Below are 23,582 nucleotides of genomic sequence, written 5' to 3'. Positions count from 1 at the left end.
GAGGGAGCTATTCCCAGGGGTAGCTATTTTCAAGCAATTTTGGGCAGGAGTTCATCAGGGGCATCCATTCTGAGCTTTGATCTTTAGCCTGCAGGGAAGGAAGCTCTACCCCAATGTTTCTCAACCTGGGCAACTTTCAGATGGGTGGACCTCAACTCCCAGAATTCCCCAGCCAGCCATACTGGCTGGGGAATTCTGGGAGTTGAAGTCCACATACCTTAAAGTTGCCACGGTTGAGAAACACTGCTCTACCCCATGAGCATTCCATCCATTAGGAAGCATTTAAAAGAGGGAAGTGCTTGGCAGAAAGTGGTTTGGAAAAGGGTGAACCTTGCATTTAAAGTGAATTAAGTTGCAAAGCAAAGGTGCTGCTTAGTTTCGACAGGCGGGGCTCCTGTGAAAGGCAGGAAGGCGGTAGGGAAGTTGCCAGCTGATCAGTTGGGCCTTGCTGGATATCTACAGAACCTGTTACTTCCAAGTAAAAAAGAGATGCCAGAAACTTTATTCTCGGTCCTGAAACAGCAACCTTTCATCAACTGAGAGAGGCCTAGGATTTAAAAGAGGATGTGTGATAGGTGACTGAGGGGGTTCTGAAGCATTTGGTGCCACAGACCCTTTCGAGAGTCTGGTAAAACCCACAGACTCTGAGCAAAACGTATTTAAATGCAGAAAATGCAATACATAAGTTACAGATTTTACAGTATTATAAAGGAAACCAAGGATGCCCAGTTCAGCTATCAAAATATTAAAAAATAACAAGTATGTTGTGTTGGACATCGTTGATTTTGATTCTTTTGTTCTTGATGCTTATAAATGTGAGAATCTTGATATAATCTGTTTTCCATCCAGGTTCACAGACCTCTCGAAACCTATCTGTGGACCCCTGAGAAGTTGGGGGACCACAGGTTTTAACCCCCTGCTCTAGCTGTTGTCACTTTGCACCTTGCCCTTCCCAGCGGGCATGCTGGCTGAAGCTGCAGGATTGCTCTGAGCTCAGCGACGTCGGCCCCGCCGTATCTCGATCATCCCTGGGACCAGTTTTGCCCAAGAGTTGCGCCTGGTGGTGCCACAAGACTTCAAAGTAGAGAGAGTGCGCGCTGTGCTTAATTCTGGTTTTATTCTCTTTGGGCACAGCAGACGATAGGAGACGGGAGAGAAGAACGCTGGAGGAAAATGAAGTTTGCCTGCCTCTCCTTCCGACAGCCATATGCTGGGCTGGTATTAAACAAAATCAAAACCATTGAGAGTCGTTGGCGACCGGTGTTGGCGAGCCACCAGGCTGAGACAGTTGCTGTCCACATTGCTTTTAAAGACTGGGAGGATGAAAGCTGGAAAGACATCCTCTTGAATCGGCTTGGTTGGACTCCGGCCCAGATTGAAGGTTTGTTAGCAGAGGGCGAGAAGTATGGCAGGGGAGTTATTGCTGGTAAGTCAGAACGACACCCATCCAGTAAGCAACTTTTGAGTTTGGCCCTTTGGCAAAGTGAGGAGAACAGCCAGAGTCACACATGGTTTGCTTGTTTATTGCCTAGCACCTTGCAGGAGGCGAACCCCTGGGCTTTGGAAACCCTTGTTGGTGTCTTTTCGTACCTGCAAACCCAGCATTGTAGCTTAGCTGCAAAAGGATGATTAAAATAGCACCCTAGTGTGATCTGGTTTGGTTTGCGTGAAGGATTGCAACCTTCCCTTTGTGGGGATGTTTTTTATTTTATTGATTTATTTATTCAAGTTTTGCTACCGCCCATCTCCCCCAAAAGAGGGACTCTGGGCGGTTTACTATAAAATTAAAACTATAATAATAAACAATTAAGATCCTATAAAAACAATTTACAAATATAAAATACAATATAAATAAGTATAAAATCCAAGAGGTTAAAAAATTCTAATCAGGTGGGAGGGGCTCTACGGCGTGAGCCAACCCCATGAATGGCTGCCCACCTTCCCGCCACACACGAGACGGCAGAACCAGGTTTTCAGGGCCCTCCTGAAGGTCGGAAGTGAAGATGCCTGCCTCACCTCTGGGGGAAGATGTTCCACAGGGCGGGCGCCACTGCAGAGAAGGCCCACTTCCTGGACCCCACCAGATGAAGTTCTCTTACAGATGGGGTCCGTAGCATGCCCCCTCTGCCTGATTGGGTGGGACGGGTCGATGTTATGGGGATGAGGCAGTCCCTCAGGTAGCCTAGCCCCATGCCATGCAGGGTTTTAAAGGTCATAACCTTGAATTGGACCCAGAAGCAAACTGGCACCCAGTGCAGCTCGCGCAGCAAAGGTGTTATATGAACCGACCTAGGGGCACCAAAAATGGCTCGCGTGGCTGCATTCTGGACCGGTTGAAGCTTCCAGATACTCTTCAAGGGTAGCCCCATGTAGAGCGCATTGGAGTAGTTGATATGGGAGATGACCAGGGCATGAGTGACCGTTCGAAGGGCCTCTCACTCCAGGAATGGGTGTAACTGGCGCACAACCGGAAGGTGAGCAAAGGCCCTCCTGGCCACGACTGCCACCTGCTCTTTGAGCAGGAGTCGTGAGTCCAGAAGAACCCGATTACGCACCGGGTCTGTCTGGGGCAGTGCCACCCCATCCAGAACTAAAGATGACGATTTCCAGAAACCGAGGAGCCGTTAACCCACAGCCACTCCGTCTTACCAGGGTTCAGCTGAAGCCTGTTGTTCCCCATCCAGGCCCCCACAGCCCCCAGGGGCCGAGAAAGGGCAGTCACCACATCACTCACCTGGTTTTTGCCATCACAAAAAGCTTTTCACGACTTACATACTACAGACCAGCCTGTTGCCTATGCATTTCATTTCCATTGCACACAACCCCCTCTGATCATTTAGGGGACCCCCGGATTAATTTTATATATGGCCCAAATCTCCCAAGATCACCAAATCTCCCAAAGTTTGGTGCTTCCCCTGAAACTGTACAGGATTTTAGGGTAAAATGCCCCAATCTTGCAAGACTTCAAATATACCCCAAAATCTATAAGCCTTGGTAATTTTCCAAGATTTGGGCTATTTTATTTATTCTTGTGCCCAGACCAGGGACTACCTCTAGCACCCACAGACCGGCCTAAGATGTTGTTCAAACCTAGCCGTGTTGCGTTTCTTAGCAAACTGTGATGGAACACACTGTATAAACTTGGTCACAGCTTTGCTACGAGTGTGGTTTTCTTCTTCCCTCTCCTAACTGCTCACGCGCTGCAGGGGCCTGGGTGACCGGGTGCGTCCATCTGTGAAGATATACACACATACATACATATTATTCGTACAATTTGTTTGCAAACCAGGTGGAAAATTTCTGCCTACGTTTGTCGAAGACAAAAAAGCAAAAAGTCAAGTCAAAACCTTTTGCTTTGGGAGAGAAAATTAAATCATGGTTTGGGTCTTTAAATACAGGTCTAATTGACATCGGAGAGACTTCCCAATGTCCTGAACATTTGCCTTCCGAAGACATTTTGCCGTTGGAAGATAAAGCTGTTCTCCGGGGTCTGGAACAAAAATACTTGACGGTCATTTCCAATCCCAGATGGTTGCAGCGACCCATTCCTGCACGAGGACGCAAAGGCGTCTGGCAGATAGACATCCCGGAGGACGCAATCCCTTCTGCTGAATCTGGCTGGAGAGAGGCTGTTTCTCCTGACGGTTGGCCCTCTGTTTGTTGAGAAATTCCGTTGGGTTTCCAACTGGACGGATCCATCTTTTTGCTGCTCTGAAGTGTGGGAAGCATGGGCAAATGTTACAGAAACCGGAGACGGAGCGCCTGATGTTTGAGGGCTCCTTGATGCATAAAAAGGGTTATGGCTGCTGAGGATATGGGTTGACACTTTGCTAACATTGTCTGTTCAGATAACGGTGAATAATCTGTGCATCCATAATACAATGCATTGTACATCTTAGGTAATACAGTTGTGGTTTGTTTCAGCTAGGGCATACAGGTAGTCCTCACTTAACGACAATTAGGACTGGAAAACTGGTTAAGTGGTGTGGTTGTTAAGTGAGTCACCATGTGACCGGATCCGATTTTACAACCACTTTTAGGACGATCATTGAGCGAATCACTGCGGCCGTTAAGTGAATCCAGCTTCCCCACTGGAAGTTTCTTGCTGGAAACCGGCAAATAAGGTCACAAACTGTGATTGTGTGACTGGCAGGATGCTTCAACCGGTTGTAAATGCGAGCCGGCTGCCAAGTGCCTGAATTGCGATCACATGACTGTGGGAGTGGTGCAACGTTTTGTGACGGTTGTAAGCGTGAGTACAGGTCATAAAGCACTTTTTCCGAGGCCGTCGTAACTTCAGACCGTCCCTAAATGGTCGTTAAGTGAGGACTACCTGTAAATAGCTATCAATGGAAGCAAGCATGCTCTTGCCCGGTATCATTTTAGAAACCTTGCCCCTCTAAGATTCTTGACTGTACCAATTAGTTGCTCCCAGCTAATTGTTGTGACTCCAAGCATCTATTGGAGAACAAAAAAGACCTGCTGAGGATTAAGGAGGCGGTCTCAGACATTAAGGAAGAGTTTCAGCATGGATCGCCCCTCTTTTTGCTCCTAGGAGTTCCAAGTTCAAAGGCAGAGGGAACCCTGATTAGTACCTGGGGCTGCGATGTGTCAAAGGCAAATCTGTCCCTGTTTAATTACTATCCATTGTTCAGCTCCAAGTGCGCCAGGATAAACATGCGCCAGCTACCCACTTGTCCCATTTTAACTTGCAAAAATAGGAACCGACCTAACGCTATTCTCAGGGAAAGGCCTCCGCTTTGGGCCTCCATCAAATTCCCTTTGGCTCTTTTCTACTCAGAGCACTTCTTAACTCTTGAAAAAGCTGATGTCCCACCCACCCTTGCCAGAGAAGCCTACAAACCAAATCCCACCCAGAGAGAAGCCAAGATTTACTGCTGACCTCCCGACTCCCTGCACTCCCATGGGCCATGTCATCTGGGAATTCTTTCAGCCACGTTTGGAGGACCTCAAGTTCCCCACTTCTGGTCCTGGAGATGCTTAGGATGGAGCAGTCAGACTGTTCTTTTACGTTCGCCATGCTGTGGATCCTCCATAATTTATGGGATTAATACTGTGCTTGGCACTATTTTTCTATCTAATGGGAGCCCTGTTCCTTAAAAGGCTAGACATTTAAACATGTCTCTCTCTTCTGGCGGTTTCACGTCCTATTTTTCATACATGCTTATAAAATATCTATGTAAACACTTGAAAGCAATTGGAGAATTTGCAGTGTTGAGGGAATTTTTCAAGCCTGAACAAATTAGTATGAATCTACAATTTTAGAATATCCCCTGGTGCAGTAAATTACAGGGCTCTGCAGCTCTGAAATCAGTGATCTATAAAGGGGGTTTCAGCAAGTTAAGCAGTTCAAATGTAAATGTAAAACAACCTTTTTCTTAGAACCTGTTATCTACTTGTGTTATAACAGAACAGTTCTCAATTTAGACCATGACAAATTTAACTGTGCTTCATTCAGACTGCTGTGTGATTCCTCATCGCTATATTTGTGATAAATTCGGTATCCTCTGAATTCTGAACTACTCCACAACAAACGGTATTATTGTTAGATGGCCTAAGGCTGAAGTTCATTAAATTAGAAGCACGGATTTTTTTATTTTATTTTAAAACATTTTTCTCTTCCTCCATGCATACATTTGTCCAGTAACCTACACCTCATAAAATAGGTAAGGTGCCTGCTTTGAAGCATTTCTTTATTCACATTTTAGATTTCAAACCTCCAGCGCACAATATTACTACAGGATTCTCTTTACCAAATTTAATATTTCTGAACTTCACGGCACCATGCTAAATAAAAGCAAATACTTTGGGTAACAGATCTGAGGCTATTGATAAAATGAATTGCCGTTTTGTTAATAGGTGACTGAAAATTATGAAAATAGTTTAATATGCCAAAGTAATGTCCCTTTAAGGTGACAAATGCTAATTGGAGAATGTGAAAACTACCTTGGCCCCACAGTTTATGGATGTCAGAGATGGCTTCCCATATATACTAAATATTTGCTGGGATTACAGTATTAGGATCTCAGCTTACAGCCCACAGCTCTTGGTATTAATTTTTGTCTAGCATTTTTAATAAAGAGTTCAAGTTTGTAAGATCCATGAATATCAAAACAAACGAGTTTCAGAGAAAGCAAACTCAACTCAAGAATCTTTTAGGCGTTTTAGCCCGTTTTTGATTCATTTAGCATAAAGTGTGCCTCCGATTATGGAAAATACTGACTTGCTGAACAAAACTTGAGCGGAACAAACAAGATGCGTATTATTAAAATTAGTGAACTAGATCAGCCAAGACTAACTTGTCCTGTTGACTTCACAAGATCTTCAAGCTTGATTAAGCCCAGATCCAAGCTGGTGATTTATAAATGGTGTACAGGAAGGTAACAACAACAAAAAAATAAAATGTATTGAATTCACTGACAGTCCTTTGTTAATTACCTACACGCCCACTGTCTTATACTTGACCAGGTTAAATAGACTTTTTCCCCCTTTTAGAAAATACGAACAAGAGCTAGGCACACAGTGAAAATCTGCTCATAACTCAGCCACGTTTCATTTAACGAGTCCCATCCCTTAAGCACTGAGGTCAGAATCTCTTCCGATGATAGTTTTTGTTACGTGGACCTGCTGAAATGTCAGTAGCCTGAGAAGATTCTCACTGTGAACTCAGGAACTGCTTATTTTATTCTAGTGTTTCTCAACCTGGGCAGCTTGAAGAGGTGTGAATTTCAACTCCCAGAATTTCCCAGCCATGGGGAATTCTGGGAGTTGAAGTCCACACCTCTTCAACCTGCCCAGGTTGAGAAACACTGCCTTATCGAAAACCTGTAACAACCTGCAGCAATGCCAACGAAACAGGTAATTGTGATCCGCCCAATATAGAACCATTTCACAAACTGTATCCAAATTATTTTTTTCCAAATATCCTTAGGCTCTTCTTTCCAAGCTCTGGTACCAAATCTCTAGATTTTTAACAGGTTAAATTCTCAGTGATCTGGGCTGCAGATTTTTCACCCTTTGATGGCCCTCGGCTGTGTTATTTTATGCAGACTCTTCAGTCGGATGGTCCAAGCCACAAGCCACCAACTTCAAAATACTGTCTACAGCGGCCAAGAACTTTGAAATGATTTTTAGACTGCGGCAACAGGAGCGGAAAGCTATTAAATCAAATCAATGCAACTACTTCCCTGGCTATTCCTCCTTAATCTATACGTTTAACAGTGAAACCACTGAGGAAAACACATTCCTCCTGTGTCATCCATGATGAAAGAACTACAAAGAAGTTAACCTAGGTAAACCAGACAGGAAGAACGAAGTTTATTCTTCGGTCCGTGCCATGGTCGAATTCCCTTATTTTAAAAAGGCTCAAATGTCTCCAGCATCCTCTTGTACTTTATCGATGGTACCCAGCGTATTCTGTGGTTTTGGGCCCAGCTCCTTTGGAAGCAGACTGAGTGTTGGAAGTACAGTTGCAGTTAGGACAGTGGTGGTACGAAGGAGTTCGGTGATGGTGGGAAGATCTCGACATAGAAATAGCTGAAGCGGCAGCTATCATTGGCATGGAGAACCACGGATTACAAAATGGGAGTATGCTGGCCCAGTGAGCTTGCATGGCCGATAAGTCTGGATACATGGCTGGGAAAGTGGGCAGCCCCATCATTGGCGCAAAGGGACTGTTGGGTACAGGAGGTATGACGTGATACAAAGAGGTAGCCGATGTGGTGGTGGTGGAATCGATCTCGTGGGTGTTGACGCGAGCATGGTTGGTATGCTGGGGCAAATGGAAAGGTGCCAGCTGGTTTATCTTGTTATCAGTGTCCTCAGGTGGCCCCTGATCTGAAGCCCTTAAAGGGGTTGGAGGGGAAGCAGCAAATCCACTTCTAAGCCGACCTACTGCTCCAGCAAGGCCCTTTGTTGCTGGAGGCTTCCGGAGACCAGATTTGTGCATTTTGTCCCTGGGGGACGTTGTAAGGAAACTAGGCTCCCTGGAAGGAGGTCCCAGAGAAGGTGGACCTTCTGGGCTTCTGGACCTGCTCTTCAAGCAGATTTCACTGAAATCCTCCTCTAATGAGAAAGCAACAGGTGGCGTGCTTTTGATCCCAACTCTTCGCTTGCACCTTGCGAGAAGGTGAGGACATCCTCTCTTAAAATTTGGGTTATGGTAGAACTGTAGCTAGAATGGGAAGAAACAGGAAGGGAAGTGGTTAACTTTCCACGGATGAATGAAAAGCTAATACAACTAAGGCTTTTCTTTTTGCTCATCATTTCTCGATTTTCACCTCTTACCCTGAATATAGGGCTTCCTTTCAGGCCCAGCACGTGAATGTACTAATCTCCTTAGTCCTCTACTCAGAGGAGTTCATGAATTCAGAATTCATGGTCACCGGCACTGAAGGTAAGGACAAGTAGGTATCCGTGTCAGCACTGAAGTTTCTAAGGTTTCATTAAAAACAAACTGTATATATCAGCTCCGATGGACATATTTTTGGAAGATATAATACAGTTCCACTTCAATGGAGCGTCTAGAAGGAGCAAAGTGGTTTGCATGTAATTTTCCTGATTTAGGGTCAGAATTTATAATGGTCAACGTCCAGTCCTCTTAAAGGAGACAAAGGGGCATCGGAGCTTAGAGAATAACATGAGCATAAAGCTAGTGGTATGGCCCAAGTGATAGGGGTGCAGCTAGCAATATTAAAGGGCAGGGTGAATGCCCACTACAGAATGAAGGAGAATTGAGGGGCCCAGGTAAAAGCCCCTAACCAAATGTATCTTTCAGGGGGAAACAGAGCATTGGCTCAATATAGGGGGTCTAACTGGGCCACTGCCCCCAAGTAAGTTAGAATCGTCAGCTCAGCCATAAACTACTAAGGAGGTGAAGGAATTCTGACAAGCTGGGATAAGACACTGGGAAGCGAGTGGGGCTAAGGAAAAGCAGAAGGAATAACTACCTATAAATAGACGATGTTCTTGGAATAGTGCCTCCTTGTTCTTTCAAAACCCCATTGTCTTTGTAGTCCTGCCCCATTAACTCAGTTACACTCAAGTGGCTTCAATGCCCTCACTAGGCCCATGACGTGCTATTACCGAAGTGAATACCTGGTCGCTATATCCAATCACCTCTTTATTCTAATTTGCATACGTCTATAAAGAGTGACTATAACCCCACTTCTCTTTGCCTCTGATGCTGTGAATAAGCCAGTTTGCGTTTCAGTGTAATGTGTCCTGGTCTCTGGTTCAAACAGCCCCCTAAAAAAATTCTACCACAAGAACTAAAAGCGAGGAACAAGTCTGATGAACCAAAACGAACAACAGAGGCTGCTGAATCTAACCATTGCTGAAGTTAGATTCTCTCATTCAATTACTAGAATTTTACTCTTTGTTTGAAGAAATACTTTAAAATAATTATTTTAAGTCAACTTAATAGCAGTGTGTCACTGCATTGGTATCTGCTTACAGGAACAGCTGTGAAACGAAAGGGTTTGTATGCTTCTTTCTGTATATATCCATGGACGTACTTGGTGATGTATGGCAGGCAACTAGATAACACTTACTTCTAAGTAGACATAGAAAGAACATTGTTTATTTCTAGGCAGTTACTTCCTTTTATAAGTAGGTGTCCATGTCAGCCCTGAAGTTTCTATAGTTACTTTACTATTATTCCCAAACGTAAGGACAGTGCTGCTTGGTAACATAGATGGTAAAACGTTCATGTAAATATGCACAAACTGAATACATACTGTATTTTTAATCGTTGATCTCAAGTCACATTTCTGCCGTAAGTTTTAATTCTTTGAAGAAAGTTCAGTGGGGAGTGTGAACTAAATCACAATGTTTTTAAGCCCCACTTTTTTAGAAGAAACTCTTTAAATATGTCTCATGAAGTCAAGTCTTTTAAGATGGCACATACCCAATGAATTGGACTGGGATTCTAACCTGCTGAGCAGACCCACTGAAAAAGGGGGAAAAAAATCAGTGTGTCTGTTACAGCATGAATAAAAGTGGACGCTGCTCAGTGTGTTACTTTCACCCAAAACTAGAACTGCATCTGATTGCAATATAAACACTATGCTTTGCATGTATTTAACAAGGTTTACTGTAATATGGGTTTAACGTATTTGTTTTTAACTGTTTTAATGGATAAATTAGATTGTTTAGTTTTGTTTTAATTGTGTACGCCACCCAGCATCACATGCAAGTGAGATGGACAGATGCATAAACGCAATAAACACACACACATATGCCTCCTGTCTGCAGAAAGAAGAGATGGTATATGCCATCCTTGTCTGTTTGAACATACACATTCAGATACACGTATTATGTATTTTAGCACATCAAATAAACGAAGAGCTGTATTAATTTCTTTCCCTTTTTATATTTAATAACTTGTAATGGTAGGTAGGCAGATCCAACAGGGACACTGAATTGTCTGGTAAATGGAAAATTATGCATTTAGCCCAAAGAAGCCACTTCAAAAATGAAACTGAATATTCGGAGCAAGACAGGAGGCACATGCCCTGATGTTGCAACCATCTAGTTTCCCCACATCAAAAAGAATTATGATAATTATACACCGGGATATCTAATGCTGAAGGCTGATTATACCACTGCCATTGCAGTGCAACATAAAACAGAACCACATTTCCCCCCCCGTTTGTTCTGCAAGCTGTAATTGCAACAAGAGTATGTCCTGAAGTACACTGTTCCAACTTATCCAGAGCAGTCGCCTTAATGGCTCAGCAGGATTGGCTCATCCAAGTATCTGTTCCTGCCATGCGGAATAAACCATCTTTTAGTGGTTTAATGGCAATGACTCACCGGCTGGAGAAATCTAGTACACAGAGCCATGGGATGCTTACCCATCAAGGAAGCCCTAATTGCCTGGGTTCACACAATACACTGATCCATCCTGTGTAAATTCAGCTACAATAAAGTGTCTTAATTGCACGTCTGGGAGGCTGCAACAACCCTCCTGCATTCACTTAGTGTCATCCTCCCAATTCAATGCAACAAATCTTTCGTTGACAGGCATAGGTCTCAGGAGAGGAAAAGGAAACATCACGTTCCTTTGTCAATTAACTTCATGATGGTATATACAGTATTTTTTGAGTCACGTCCACTCACAATCATGACATTTCTTTTTGCGGTGGCCCAGCAGCCATTTGCATTCTGTACCGGTGGGGGAAGGCAGGCGACTGGGTTGGCCCAACGGGGAAGCTAAGGGAAGGCGAAACCACAACGACCGCTTTTGCAAACGCCGGACCAGGCCTTACCTTGCTAAACGCGTAAGCAGCTTTTTCTTCTGCTAAAAATTCGACGAGGGAGGCCGATCTCTGGAAATTTTGCCTCATCTTGCTAAAGCCGTAGAGGTTCAGCTGACGAATGAAGCTCTTCATGCAGTCGGTCTCAAAGATGCGCAAAGGCCCTTTCCTTTCCAGCACTTCCTTCTTGAAAAGTTCTTCGTCGATCACCACGCAGTTCCCGTCGTCGTCCCACCACAGAGACTTAAACTGATCGCTTTCGACGATCTTCCAGAGTTTCTTTGGGAAGGTGAGGGACAGGAAATCATTGTCTTCGAGAGCCCCTTCTTCGCAAAGTGCAAGGCGCGGCCGTTTTGCCCAGGGCCCGTCGCTCAAAGCTTGGAAGGCGTTTTCTTCTATCATAGATCTCAAAGCAAAATCACCGGCTGCGGTTTTGTCGTGCAATGGAGTGGAGGAAGTTGACATTGCAGGAGGAACCATTTCATCTTCGGCTGAAACGGACTGAGTTTGCACAGTGGGAAGATCTGTATCCGATTCCCTCTTACCACCCAGGTAACTGTCAGCTGCAGCCATTTATGCTGTTTGTCAAACCATGCCGATACGGCGCCGGCAGGTCTACTAAAAAAGATGCTGGCTGGCAGGCGCTTCAGGGAGGAGTTCTAGAACATCACAATGCTCATCTGGTGCAGGTGTGACATCACACAATGAATGCTGGTTTCCTAGCAAACGAGATCATAATGACACGAAGAGATACTGGACTGAGCAACACTTATTACAGCTGTACACAAGGAAAGGGTGTTTGGGGGGCAGGAAGAGAGGAGCTGGGTTAGACGGCTTGCCTTAAAATAGTTATTAGCCCCCCCACCCCAGCCCATATAAATTGCACTTCAAGGCCAACAGTGGAGACGCAGTCCGCGGGAAGATCCCAGATCATTAATTGAAACAGAGAGGTTCTAATATGCAGCTGTGGACACTGAAAAGGAAATCCAAGATAATGGTGCATTTCACCTCCAGAACCAACTTGACTTAATATTTCCTAAAAAGGTGCAAGTTTATAATGAAGTAAGGAGATCTGGGGATCTAAAACACACCCTTCAACTTGCGAAGGGCAGTTTCCAACCTAAAAGCTAAGAGTGCCCTGATAGATGCTGCATCAGAAAGAATTGTCCTCTTCCATTAAGGATATTGCAGAACATTTTGCACAAACTCATGCGCTGTTCCCCCAATTCCTGTCACGCTTCTCTCACCACCCTCCTCTTGGGTACTTTCCTGCTGTGTGGCAGGGACCATTTCCCTGGCATTTGTACAATGCCTTTTCTCTCCCTCCTCACGTCAATCTCTTCCCGTTTCGGATCCTGATGGTAATTCTAGAAAACTCTCACATCCGCAACGCCCTCCTTAAATAGATCCTACCCGACTCCCTCCCACCCCAGTCTAAACAGACATTTCAGGAGGTAGACTTCACTGGCACTTACAAGCCCATTCCCAGTTGACTTTTTTCCACCGTTTGCAAGAAAATAGGCTTGCAAAATTCTGTACGCTGGTAGGCTTCACACAAAAACAAAGAACTTGGCAAACTTGGGGATGCTTTATTGAACAGGCAAAAAGTGAGGGTGTCAGAAATCAGTACTGCCCGACTGCAACGTCAACGAAAGCGGAAAGGCCACTGTTTGAAAAGACGGTGGCCTCTCTCCCCACCCCACCTCAGACGGTACAAAGATGGTGGCTATTTACAGAATAATTTACATACCTCCTTCAAGGCAATCTAATCCAGTAGCAGGAGAAGCAGCGTCAACAGTCCTACCCGAGGACATGTCTGAATAGTAACAGCCATGGTTCAAGGGGAAAATCAAAAGGCGCAAGAAGCCTTGGCTACGGTGCTTCAACAGAAACGGAGGCCGAGAGGAACACAAAACAGGCCATGCACAAGGGATTACGCATTTCAGACAGCCTTTTAAAAATACTTTTACATATTTATACTGTACAGACTCTTTTTTTAAATATATTACATTGCCAAAAGTTCATATAAATACTATATACAGGGGAGCGTGACTTTCACCAGTGAGGAAGGTCCACCTATCAGAAGCCTCCTTTCTGCTTCTCCGACACGCACACAACCCACGCCAGGACAGCTTCGTGGGTCTTGTCTACGTGGAGCTGTGGAGAGGAAAACACAGTCTGGGGTGGGGGATCGCGGAACGGCATTACCAGTGGGGATCTGACTCTGACGCTCAGAACCGAACATGAACCGAAGACCGACGTTCTGTCAACAGAGACTCAACGGTTTCCACTTGTGAACCGTGCCAGCGTTACTGTTCTCTTTCCACTTTTACTGGTGTGGTATTTTGCACGTGAGTGGACGGACACTGCTTACAGAAATGACATTAATGCAAATCTACATGACAAGCTGCTGGGGCCCAAATCTCTAGCCGTAAACAAAGCAAGACAAAGGCAGGAATTAAAAAAAAAAAATGTTGGCCACAGATACCCAGTTGTGATTTCACGGGGAGAAGTCTGTCCTTTTCAAGTTTATTTTTAATCCGGCATATCGATATTTAGTTTGGGGGGTGGTATAACATACTTCCCGGGACTCTGCGTAATGACCACCCCAGCCTTTTTTCGAAACATTGGAGCGATTTTGGGAGGTTCGGGGACGGGGGTTTCTTCTGCTTCCTCAGTATCTTCATGATGTAGATCGTACGAAATGTTGCCATACTCTCTCAGGAATGGGAAGATCTCAAGGAGAAACTGGCAGAAGTCTTTGCGAATTCCAAACCACCCTGCCAAAGAAAGGTGTGGACAAAGTCACCTGCCAATCCGACTGAGGAGCCCCTTTCCCCCTTTCTCTGCGCTGGCATCACAGTAGGAGGGAGGAGACAGCCCCACCATCACATACTCACAGTGATTGCCCCCTTTCTGTCCGAATGTGGTGGCCATTAAAGTTATCAGCGAAAGCCAAAGTGGAACGAAGACGGGTATGTAGGAGAATGTGTTATGTCCATCCAGTCTGTGCACAAGCAGGATCTGAAAAGACAATTGGACAGCTTCAGTATCGGGGGGAGGTGAAGCCTAGATAGCATTAAACCCTTCTACGCATCAAGTTGAAATGGCTGGGGCAACGTTAACGAGTGTGAATTTGGAAATCTTTTCCAACCTTTCTGGAATATAATTCCACAGATAATCTGACAAGATAAAATGTACGCGCAGCCCTAAGGGCCTCCTTCTGCATCCCTTCCGTTTAGAAGAGGCTTCTTTGAAAACAGGAACAAGATTGAAGGCAATTCAAGACCAGATAAGCAATTTAAAGTCTGGGCAGCCTCAGTATGCTATCAAGCTCCTGGAGTTCCAAAAGCAGACCCAAAGCTGAGGGCCACGTGCAGTGAGATCTTCAAAGCAAGAAGTTTCACCCGACTTGCAGGTCTCAAGTGCAGATTCAGACTCTGCAGACCCTCCTGCTATCAGCAGAAATGGAAAGAATTATTCAAAATTAATCTGTATTAGTCTATATGCACATCTATTTAGTACAGAAAGTTTCCAGAGATCACAAAACCCAGGTTTTTTGATGTGGGTCTTAGGGTAGAAGGAACACGTGGCCCTTCGGACACTGCTAGACTACAATTCCCACAATCCACTTAAACTAATCTCTGGGGCTGATGGAAATAGGATTCCTAACTTTACCTGGAAGGCCAAAGGTACCCTCCGATTAACGGACTCACTGGGGTACACAGGTGTCAAAGCTTTGATTTCTAAAGACTTTCAATTTTAACAAAACACGTTCAGCTTCCCTTTCCACCATTATAATCCAATTTGCGGCAGTATGTATAACTGGGCAGTTTTTGAGAAAAGGAGCTGTCAACAATATTCCTATCTCACAACATAAAAGAGAGGGTTTGCCTACTTCAAAGGTGAGTAAAGGAACCACGATTGTCATCCAACTGACTGCCATGGTAATGTGTGTTCTTCTTTGTTCGGCAATCACGTCCATCGAGCGTAAGAATAAGACAGACCAGACGATGTAATACAGTACAACCAAACAGAGAAAGGACATTAGGATCCAAAGAGGGACACAAACAACCTGGAAGTTGAAGAAAAAAAGACAAAGTCGCCTATCACTCAAAAGGACTACTCATCTCCATTCTACGCATCAAATATTTAAAAATCTAGGCTCTAACGGTAAGTATGAATAAGTTTTGAAGTGAAGTGTTAATGTATTTTTGGCAGCATGCAAGTTTGTTTGTTTTTTGCTTTAGCATTCCATAACATGATTTTTGGCATCCCAGCTGTTACTTGCCTAACAACCTCGACCTTCTGAAAAGAGAATTATGTATAATCGCACTTTACGTACAAGCCATGGCCACTTGATAATTTCATCCAATCGGAGTGCAATAAATATGAACTGGAGAATATTGACGGAACACAGGATTTCCAGCTAGGAGAGAGGAAAAAAAAAATAATCGAACGCATTACAATGAAACGGATTTTGCCGCAACGAGTAATGAGTATCTTACTTGTAGCAAAGCTACAAGTTACCAAGTACCTTGCAACTTAGCGGAGAATATTCCAGCTGAATAGAATTTTGCTCTTCATTTCATGAGGGGAACAGCAGACATCGATACATAAATTATACATAAATATTCTGAATTATAAAAACTTATAGCCCAACACCTCTAAAGAACACCAGGTTGGGGAAATGTCACACTGCCCCAAAGGCACCCAAAGCCAATAAATTATGTACATCTACAAAAAAACCCTGCAATTTTACTAAAAGTTATTTGGAACTAGTTTTAAATTATTATCCACTCCCCAATCGTCTAACGGTGACCATCCTCACCTCCAGGGATCGGTCATGCCGGAAGCCCCACACACAAGCAGCCACCGAAACTGGAGATACAAAGAAGAGGGGCATGAAGACCAGTAGCCAGAAACGGGTTCCTCTCTCGATTCCATCGCAGACCAGAACTTCAAACATCAGCAGCAGCAGGTGGATACCGACAGCAATTAACATGGCTTTGAACTCGACACACGTTTCCCCTTCTGCTCTAAAGAGTGGGAGTGAAGTTTCAGTTCTGTTAGTTCACAAGTTCACCCAAACATTCCCTGACCTTTGGCTGAGCTTGATCGCTGAGCATTACCCATTTCCAAGGTGAAAATGCTAGGTGGGGGAAAGAAACACTTTGGCTGGTTTCCTCAAACACGCTAAACAGAGGACAACACAATTGCTGTGTTCACGTAGTATGTGATGCCCAACAGAGAAGCTGAATTGTGGGTGGATATGATACCTGGGTTTACACAATGTGCTACGGTAATGCTTGGATTCCCATAACATGCTGAATAACAAGCTACACAACCCATTTTCATTTAGGCTTGTGCTTTGTGTGAATCCATCCATCCATCCATAAACCCAAATACATATCTAAGGCATGTCCCCTGGATCAGTAGCTATAGTTATACAGTGAGCCAAAGATGAGCCTACTTTGGTAGCTACTTGGAAATATATATCACAAGGGATCAAGCATGAATGGCAGTTGTACCTACACAATTTTTCATCATGGAGCCTATAGTATGAATCTTCAAAAGACCACTTGGAAAAAGTAATTACGTCACTCATAAATACGTTTGCAAAGTAAGTGTATGTTACTCTTACCGATATTGTGGGTTTCGTGCCCATACTCCGGTTCCCACGGAGGCACCCACAATAACCATTAATTTCCACAGCCATATTGGGGCAAATACTGCCCAATAGCTCCACTCAATCTTGTTATCCAACCGGAGAGAAAGCAAAATTGAGAACAGCAGCAGGCAGGCATAAATAAGAAATTTGCTACGGAAGGAAAAAAAAGGAGAGGGGGAAAGGGTCACTTTCTGACATCACCTTCAGAGTCATTATTTGCCGTTTGTATTTCAAAAACCAATACCTAAGCCATAAACAAAAGGTAAACTGGAGACAGCAACGATTTTTAATAACACGTTGAAATTTCTAATTTTAAACCCTTTTCAGCAGCTTCCAGTGTTGAAATTATAATTTGAAACTTTGAAATCGTAATTTTGTCTCCCCATTTCGCCAAGGCCAAGATGATGCAATGTTTTAGACTAAAACGCATGACTTCCTACTTTGCCACAAAGCTCTTTAGGAAACATTTGCTGCGCTGTTTACGGGAGAAGGAGAATCTTTTTCCCACGTGCTGCTGAGGTTCAGCACGATTCCAGTGATGTACAGCACCATGCATCTGTAGAACTAGCATCCTATGAAACGAAAAGAACAGCTGTCTTCTGCCAGAGAGATAGGCGATCCAGCGCTGTGAAATTCCATATAGCGACACCTCATACTCACCAAGCTGTTTCGCCTTCCCAGACTACAGACGTGCTGCAATGTACTGCAATAAGATCAAAGCTCATCGAGATGAAAGCAAATCCCACTTCTTCCAGGTCCTTATGCTCCCCCACCGTTGGCCAAGGGAGGAATTTAGAAGGTTTTGATTCCACTCTGATTATCTGTAGCTCATTCTGTCCTCCAGAATTGTCACATTTGAAAAAGAGCCAGCAGAATGGTATTCTCCCTGACTGTAGAACTGCTTTCGACACATCTCAGCCTAAGCTTCTGCACTGTACAATCACCACTGCAATTCTGGATACCAGGAAAACTTCAGATACTTTCTAGTCTCTTAGGAAGCAACTAAATCGTACAGCGACCATTCCATGGGAAACCAGAATGTACCTCTTAGCTCCACACATGGGCTTTCTGTGATGCTACTCATGACCTTGAGTGGTAAAATCACACAGACATCAGGTAAAGGCACATCTGCTTTACTGCAGTGTTGGCACTTCTCTCAGTTAAAAAAAATCATTAGCAGGGAATACAACAGCCATTCCTCAGCTGCCTCCCACTAGGAAGCTGACTAACACCACAGCAGCTGTCTTCAGACCGTCATTATTCAGTCAACACAAAGGAGAGAAGATTATGAGTTAGGAAGCTGATGCCGACAGCTACGACTCATCTTCTGGGGAGCTGCAATTACAGATGCATTAAAAACAAGAGCGAGAGGGTGCAAGGACAACAGCGTGATACTGAAGTGATTCTCGGATTGTTTGTTTTATTTGTTGTATCTTTACACCACTTAATAATGTGATTTTTCTGGACAGCTCAATGCCAGGAGTATAACAAGGAAACCCGGTGATGTTCCTGGGGCGCAGTAAGGCAATTTATGGGAGCGCCACGTCATCGGGTGTATCATCAGGCAAGACAGCATGAACAGTGGCAAGTGGTTTGGGCAAGGTCATGCTGGAGACATTGGTCAAAGCAGGGTTTCTCAACCAGGGTTGCGTGGCAGCCTTGGGTTCTGCAAGAGGCCACCAGGGGTCCTCTGGGAGATCACGATTTATTTTAAAAAATATTTCAACTTTGGGCAACTTCACATTCAAGGGGTAAGTTCCATTCTTTCTTTCTTTTCAGTTTAAGAACACTGTTAACGCATATATACAGGCCTGCCCCTGAAATGAATAGAATACTTTTGTAACTTCTGGCCTCTATTTGAGCCTGAATGGGCAGGGGTTCCCCCAGGCCTGAAGAATATTGCAAGGGTTCCTCCAGGGTCAGAAGGTTGAGAAAGGCTGGGTTAATGGATTCCCTTGAACTCTTTCTGGCTGTGACAAAGAAAGAGGTACAAGTCACCTGTCAGAGGTGTTCATTAAAAGCACAAAGCACAGCAACATTCCATGCAGGGTGTGTATACAGCGGCACAGTACTCTCTTTCTCAATAGCAGTATAACAAGGAGGGGGAGTTATGCGCATCAAGGCATCTCCATAGCAAGAATGCAGCTCTCTCAAATAGCTAAAGAACTCCTGTATGCACAAGGAACCCAACGTATCAGAGCAAGAATTGCTAAGCCGCCTCTCTACCCCACTGTGCCATCTTGGAAACCAAAAAAATCTTCCCACTAACACAACACACAAAGCAATGCCTCTTGAAGCACAGAACCAGTGAGTGACCGGGCAAGTGTCCCAAATCTGTATGGACAGGCTCCCCTCTGCCCTGTTTGGCTCTCACAGAGCTATCTGGCAGTGAATGCCCAGCAGCAGACATGACTGGGAAGCTGTCCCCATTGTTTTTAAAAGCGCCAAGCAAACTCCTAAGGCTCAACTGGGACTCTGTGATTTAGCTGATCTGCTACAACGCCCTTAAACCAAGACCCAGCTCCCATCTTCAGAAGGCTGTAGAGCCAAGGAATAGTCTAATTAGGGCAAATGAAGAAGGATGGAACCCACAGTGTGCAGCAAGTGATATAAAAAGGAAGTTGCCATTTTTACAAAAAGCCTTTTAAGAGAAAAGTAGGAAATTGTTCTTTCTTCTAAAGGGACAAGCAGAAATGCTCTTCCGTATCAGAAACAAAGGGTCAAACAGCCAATTCGGAATGCTCCTCTCTGTTTAATGGGCTATTATTTTGCTTATATAGTTTCCTCTATTCCAAGGACTTGGTGTGAAGCTCAATAAATGCTTGTTGAAACTACAGTTTTACTCTGTAAAACAGAAGGCAGCCTGTGTTTCAGATTCCCCTAAATCCCACCAGCATGACCAACAGTCAAAAATGGTGGGTGCTACTGTTCCAACCCCAGAAGCATGCTTTAAGACAAACTATTTTAAAACCCAGAGCCTTATGTTTAGATTACTTTCCTGGTGTCATTTCTGTTCCAATAGGTAAGTAAGAACCTTTCCTTGTTAGGACAGTTTCTTTTTCTCATCCTTAAAAACTGCAGCCCTGTGGCAAGACTAACTTTGACTTTACTTTGTTGCCTAATACTTATGATTTGAAAACAGCTCAGAATATGACACAATCAACAGGATAAGTGACAAATATTCCATCAACCAGTGCAAGTCATAATAGTTACAGGACACTTCTTCATAAGGCTTGTATTCATTAATCACACTAAGCACTAATTTGTTTGGTTTATTTGTGATTTAATACACTGTGTAAAGCCAATCTTGCAATTTGCAAACTACAGAATATTAGCTTGTTATTAGAATATTGTATGAACCCAGTTGACTGCAGCTTTTAAAGCAAGTTTTGACTTACCATAATGAATAAACCCAGTGATATAGTTATCATATTTTTGAATACTAAGTCTGAGATAAACAGGAAAGATGGACTGTTTTCAAATTCCTCTTGTGGTTTTTCTTGAGACATCTGGCACCTTACTTTTGGAAACCAAGTGGCTAAATTTGAAAGATTCCAATGAAATTGAGCTTTTTTTATGTTTCTCAAGGGCATAATCTGAAGTCTCCTGAACTAAATTTCACTTCATCAAGTGGTCTCAGCCAAGTTATTGTCCATCCTCAACTGAACACGGAGAGAACAATAATGTCAGCTGGACTCCAAGGCTACTGTAAAAACTAACAAGACAAATGTACAATAAACACCTTGAATGCTGGGACAGAGTAGCTGTTGTCCCCTTTTCAACCCCCAAAGAGCATGGGGTTGTAGACCGTGCACTGGCCTGTTTAAGAGTCCTCGCTTCATATCACATATCAAGAGATATGATACCAATTCACATCAAGAGTCCCTGACAGCATATCACAGCAACCCTGTTTCAACGGACTTATCTTCTGGCCAATGTCACTCCTTTGAGGAAGGTAGAGGGAATGGCCTTAAAGGACAGAAGGAAGGTCGCTACCCGTGACGATGTTCAGTGGGTGACTTTGGACCAACTGTGATCTCTTAGCCTCTCCACCCAAGAACTGCTAACTGAAACTGTAAGATAGGAAAGCAATACCAAGAACTACTAGCCACAACAATTTCTACTACTGCTTCACAACACCATACCTTTGAACACCGTGTATATTACCTGAGCCCCTAAGAGCATGCTACAAATATCAATGGATGCAGGTCAGGCTGTATCCAATTATTTATGGAGAAAACATTTCCTTGCACAACAACCCTTAGGTTGACCTGAATTTCACAACCCATCCTCTCTGTCACTGCAGACGATTTAATACGTTACAGCAGGACCCTTCAGCCCCAGCAGCGTTTTCCGGGAGTTATGGGGGACACAGGCTGGGAGGGCCAACTCTGCCTGCAAGGACACATTAGGTACAACACATGCACAGATCCCTGACAGCATATCACAGCAACCCTGTTCCAATGAACTCATCTTCCGGCCAACGTCGCTCTTTTGTAGCAGGTAGAGGGAATGAAGGACAGAAGGAAGCTGCTAGCAAGGCAATGGGCAGAAGAAGCCTGAACCCAGTTCAAGAAAGTAGCTTGAGTAAAGATCTCAGACAGGCCCCTTCAGAGTTCACACAGAGATGAAGCGAGGGGGGGGAAGCACATTCAGACTTGCAAGATCCTGTTACTATAGCTCAGTGTTTTCAACCTTAGATTTGTGGACTTCAACTCCCAGAATTCCCCAGCCAGCATGCTGAAGTCCATACATCTTAAAGTTGCCAAGGCTGAAAAATTACAACGAAAGGAGTCCTGACCTACACGGCACTGGCTTCTCAGTCTGGTCCACCTGGCAGGGCTGACAGCCTTCCTCCCCGGCCTCTTGCCAAGATCTCGAGCCCCAGGTCCAAGGGGCCTATCGGTCGCCCGTCCACTGCAAGAACCCCTTGCAGCCTAAGACCAACTTCCCTCGGGGCACCATCCTAAACAATAAGGCATCACTGTCCTACAGAGACTATATTATCCTATGCCAGGGAACTGCAATACGAGTTGGGGGGTAAAGAAATACGATAGATAAATAAACAAACTGCACAGAGGCAAAGCTATCTACATGGCTGGGGAGATGGGTTCAAATCCCCAGGCGCTTCCCGTGTTGCCTTGATCCGCTCCCTCTCCTTCTGCCCAACCTACCTCGCAGGGTTGTTGTTGTGGGGATAAAAGTCAAGGGGGAATCCCCCCATCCCACTCCCCAGTGGGTGGCCATGAGCTTCCAAAGGGGAAAAGGGCGGCGTTTTTCCAAAATACAGCTGGCCAAGGCGAGGCCATCTGGAACGATCCAGGCGCTCTGAAGATGGCTGGGGCTTATGGGAACTGGCTGGGGCTTATGGGGACTGTAATCCAGGCCTACCCCAGAGGGATGGGTCTGTCCCCCGCTCCCTCCCCCAAATACTGCCTTGTGGTGGGAGGTCGCCCCCCGCCCCACGATTCCCTCCCCTTCGAGGGCTTCCAGCTCCCACTCGCTGGCCCCGCCCCTTCTGCCAGGCCCCGCCCATTTCCGGCCTCCCCTCACCTCGGATTGAAATCTTGAAACAGGCACCTCAGGTTCATGGCGCTCCCCACGCCCTCGCCGTTCCCGCCGCTCTGTCACAACGGCCACATCGCGGCTCCAGCCCGAAGCCTTCCCCGAAGAAACCGAGGGCCGAGCCACAGCTCCGCCAACCGTCCGACCCGTCCCCTTGACTCCGCGGCCGGGTCGCACTGCGCCTGCGCCGACACCGGACCGCGCACGCGCGGGCTCGGGGAGGCGGAGCCGGCCCCGCCCCGGCGTCTTAGCGTTTCATTCCGCTCCTTCGCGCTCCGCCCCCTCACGCTAGCTGGGGTGACGTAGGACGCCGCGAAGCCGTGCCCGGTTATGGGCGTGGCGGGCGGAAGTCTCTGCAGAGGTTGGGTGGTTTAGGGCGAGGAAAGATTTAGAGCAGATTCTGACAGATTCTGGAGGGATGCTATTTATTTGGGGCAGCAGTGGATTAATGCATTTTATTTATTGCAGAGGGGAGGCAAATCAGAGGTGAAAGAAAGAGGAATGATCGGCATGAATTGAAGTCCCTGGATGAAAAAGTTATAAATGCAACAATGAAATAAAATAAATAATCAGGCTGCAGAGCACGGTTGGGGAGCATCGGAGGCAAGACTCTGATTTCGTCCAGTTCGAGTAAGTGATTGCATTTATATGCTGACTTTTCTTTGATACACAAGGTTTTAATGCCTGGGCTACTCAGAAACAGAACATGAAGCCTGGCCGCTTCATCTGTCTTTTAAATTCTATTTTATTTTATGTCAGAGCTGCAGTCCTCTGATCAAGCTGCTGAGCAGGCTGGTTCTTGGGGGATGAGTGCCACCTGGTGATCAACTGGTAGAAAGAGCCCAGCCTTTTTGCCAGCTAGGAAAAACCGGTTGGCAACCAGGGGACTGCCAGGCTGTCAGAAAGAGGGAACTCCCTCTTCCAGGGGCTGTACGGAAGGGGTAGGCACAGCGCCCAAACCTGCTTGATAAAATAAAGAGGGGGAAATAAAGGGGGGGCGGGGCAAAAGACTGACGCTTGGTTGGAGCGCCGAGGGAGCTAGCCAAGAATACTGTTGCAAAATATCC

The 23,582-nt window shown here is 45.2% G+C and overlaps 3 protein-coding genes across 4 annotated transcripts; 1 reads left to right on the top strand and 2 right to left on the bottom strand.

The window, feature by feature from the left end:
• The first annotated feature begins 218 nt into the window (after nucleotides 1–218).
• Nucleotides 219–6,103, top strand: LOC134504321 (protein EOLA1-like). Its single transcript, XM_063313472.1, has 2 exons — nucleotides 219–1,426; nucleotides 3,399–6,103. The coding sequence occupies exons 1-2, from the start codon at nucleotides 1,174–1,176 to the stop codon at nucleotides 3,662–3,664; spliced, it is 519 nt and encodes a 172-aa protein (XP_063169542.1). The 5' UTR covers nucleotides 219–1,173; the 3' UTR covers nucleotides 3,665–6,103.
• A 1,211-nt stretch (nucleotides 6,104–7,314) lies between these two features.
• Nucleotides 7,315–12,087, bottom strand: LOC134504375 (heat shock transcription factor, Y-linked-like). Its single transcript, XM_063313558.1, has 2 exons — nucleotides 11,292–12,087; nucleotides 7,315–8,194 (listed from the first exon to the last, which is right to left on the bottom strand). The coding sequence occupies exons 1-2, from the start codon at nucleotides 11,850–11,852 to the stop codon at nucleotides 7,415–7,417; spliced, it is 1,341 nt and encodes a 446-aa protein (XP_063169628.1). The 5' UTR covers nucleotides 11,853–12,087; the 3' UTR covers nucleotides 7,315–7,414.
• A 761-nt stretch (nucleotides 12,088–12,848) lies between these two features.
• TMEM185A (transmembrane protein 185A) lies at nucleotides 12,849–22,691 on the bottom strand. 2 transcript variants are annotated; one of them, XM_063313785.1, is made up of 7 exons: nucleotides 22,504–22,691; nucleotides 16,924–17,100; nucleotides 16,111–16,318; nucleotides 15,625–15,708; nucleotides 15,178–15,354; nucleotides 14,180–14,303; nucleotides 12,849–14,059 (listed from the first exon to the last, which is right to left on the bottom strand). In XM_063313785.1, the coding sequence occupies exons 1-7, from the start codon at nucleotides 22,539–22,541 to the stop codon at nucleotides 13,815–13,817; spliced, it is 1,053 nt and encodes a 350-aa protein (XP_063169855.1). In that variant the 5' UTR covers nucleotides 22,542–22,691; the 3' UTR covers nucleotides 12,849–13,814. The 2 variants fall into 2 exon arrangements, with proteins under 2 accessions (XP_063169855.1, XP_063169856.1); XM_063313786.1 differs by lacking the exon at nucleotides 22,504–22,691 and adding an exon at nucleotides 17,995–18,292.
• Nucleotides 22,692–23,582: the final 891 nt, after the last annotated feature.

The sequence above is a fragment of the Candoia aspera genome, chromosome 12 (genome assembly GCF_035149785.1).
Source record: "Candoia aspera isolate rCanAsp1 chromosome 12, rCanAsp1.hap2, whole genome shotgun sequence".
Lineage (NCBI taxonomy): Eukaryota > Metazoa > Chordata > Lepidosauria > Squamata > Boidae > Candoia > Candoia aspera.
This window is presented reverse-complemented; position numbering and strand designations above follow the sequence as displayed.

Bases quoted from the DNA above. Each gene is read 5' to 3' on its own strand.
- LOC134504321 (XM_063313472.1), top strand. From the start codon at position 1,174: ATGAAGTTTGCCTGCCTCTCCTTCCGACAGCCATATGCTGGGCTGGTA. The intron at 1,427-3,398 runs GTAAGTCAGAAC...CTTTAAATACAG, and splicing joins TGGCAGGGGAGTTATTGCTG to GTCTAATTGACATCGGAGAG.
- LOC134504375 (XM_063313558.1), bottom strand. From the start codon at position 11,852: ATGGCTGCAGCTGACAGTTACCTGGGTGGTAAGAGGGAATCGGATACA. The intron at 8,195-11,291 runs GTAAGGCCTGGT...TTCCCATTCTAG, and splicing joins CTGCTTACGCGTTTAGCAAG to CTACAGTTCTACCATAACCC.
- TMEM185A (XM_063313785.1), bottom strand. From the start codon at position 22,541: ATGAACCTGAGGTGCCTGTTTCAAGATTTCAATCCGAG. The intron at 15,355-15,624 runs GTACGTAAAGTG...TTCAACTTCCAG, and splicing joins TTATCAAGTGGCCATGGCTT to GTTGTTTGTGTCCCTCTTTG. The intron at 14,060-14,179 runs GTGAGTATGTGA...TTTCTTTGGCAG, and splicing joins ACAGAAAGGGGGCAATCACT to GGTGGTTTGGAATTCGCAAA.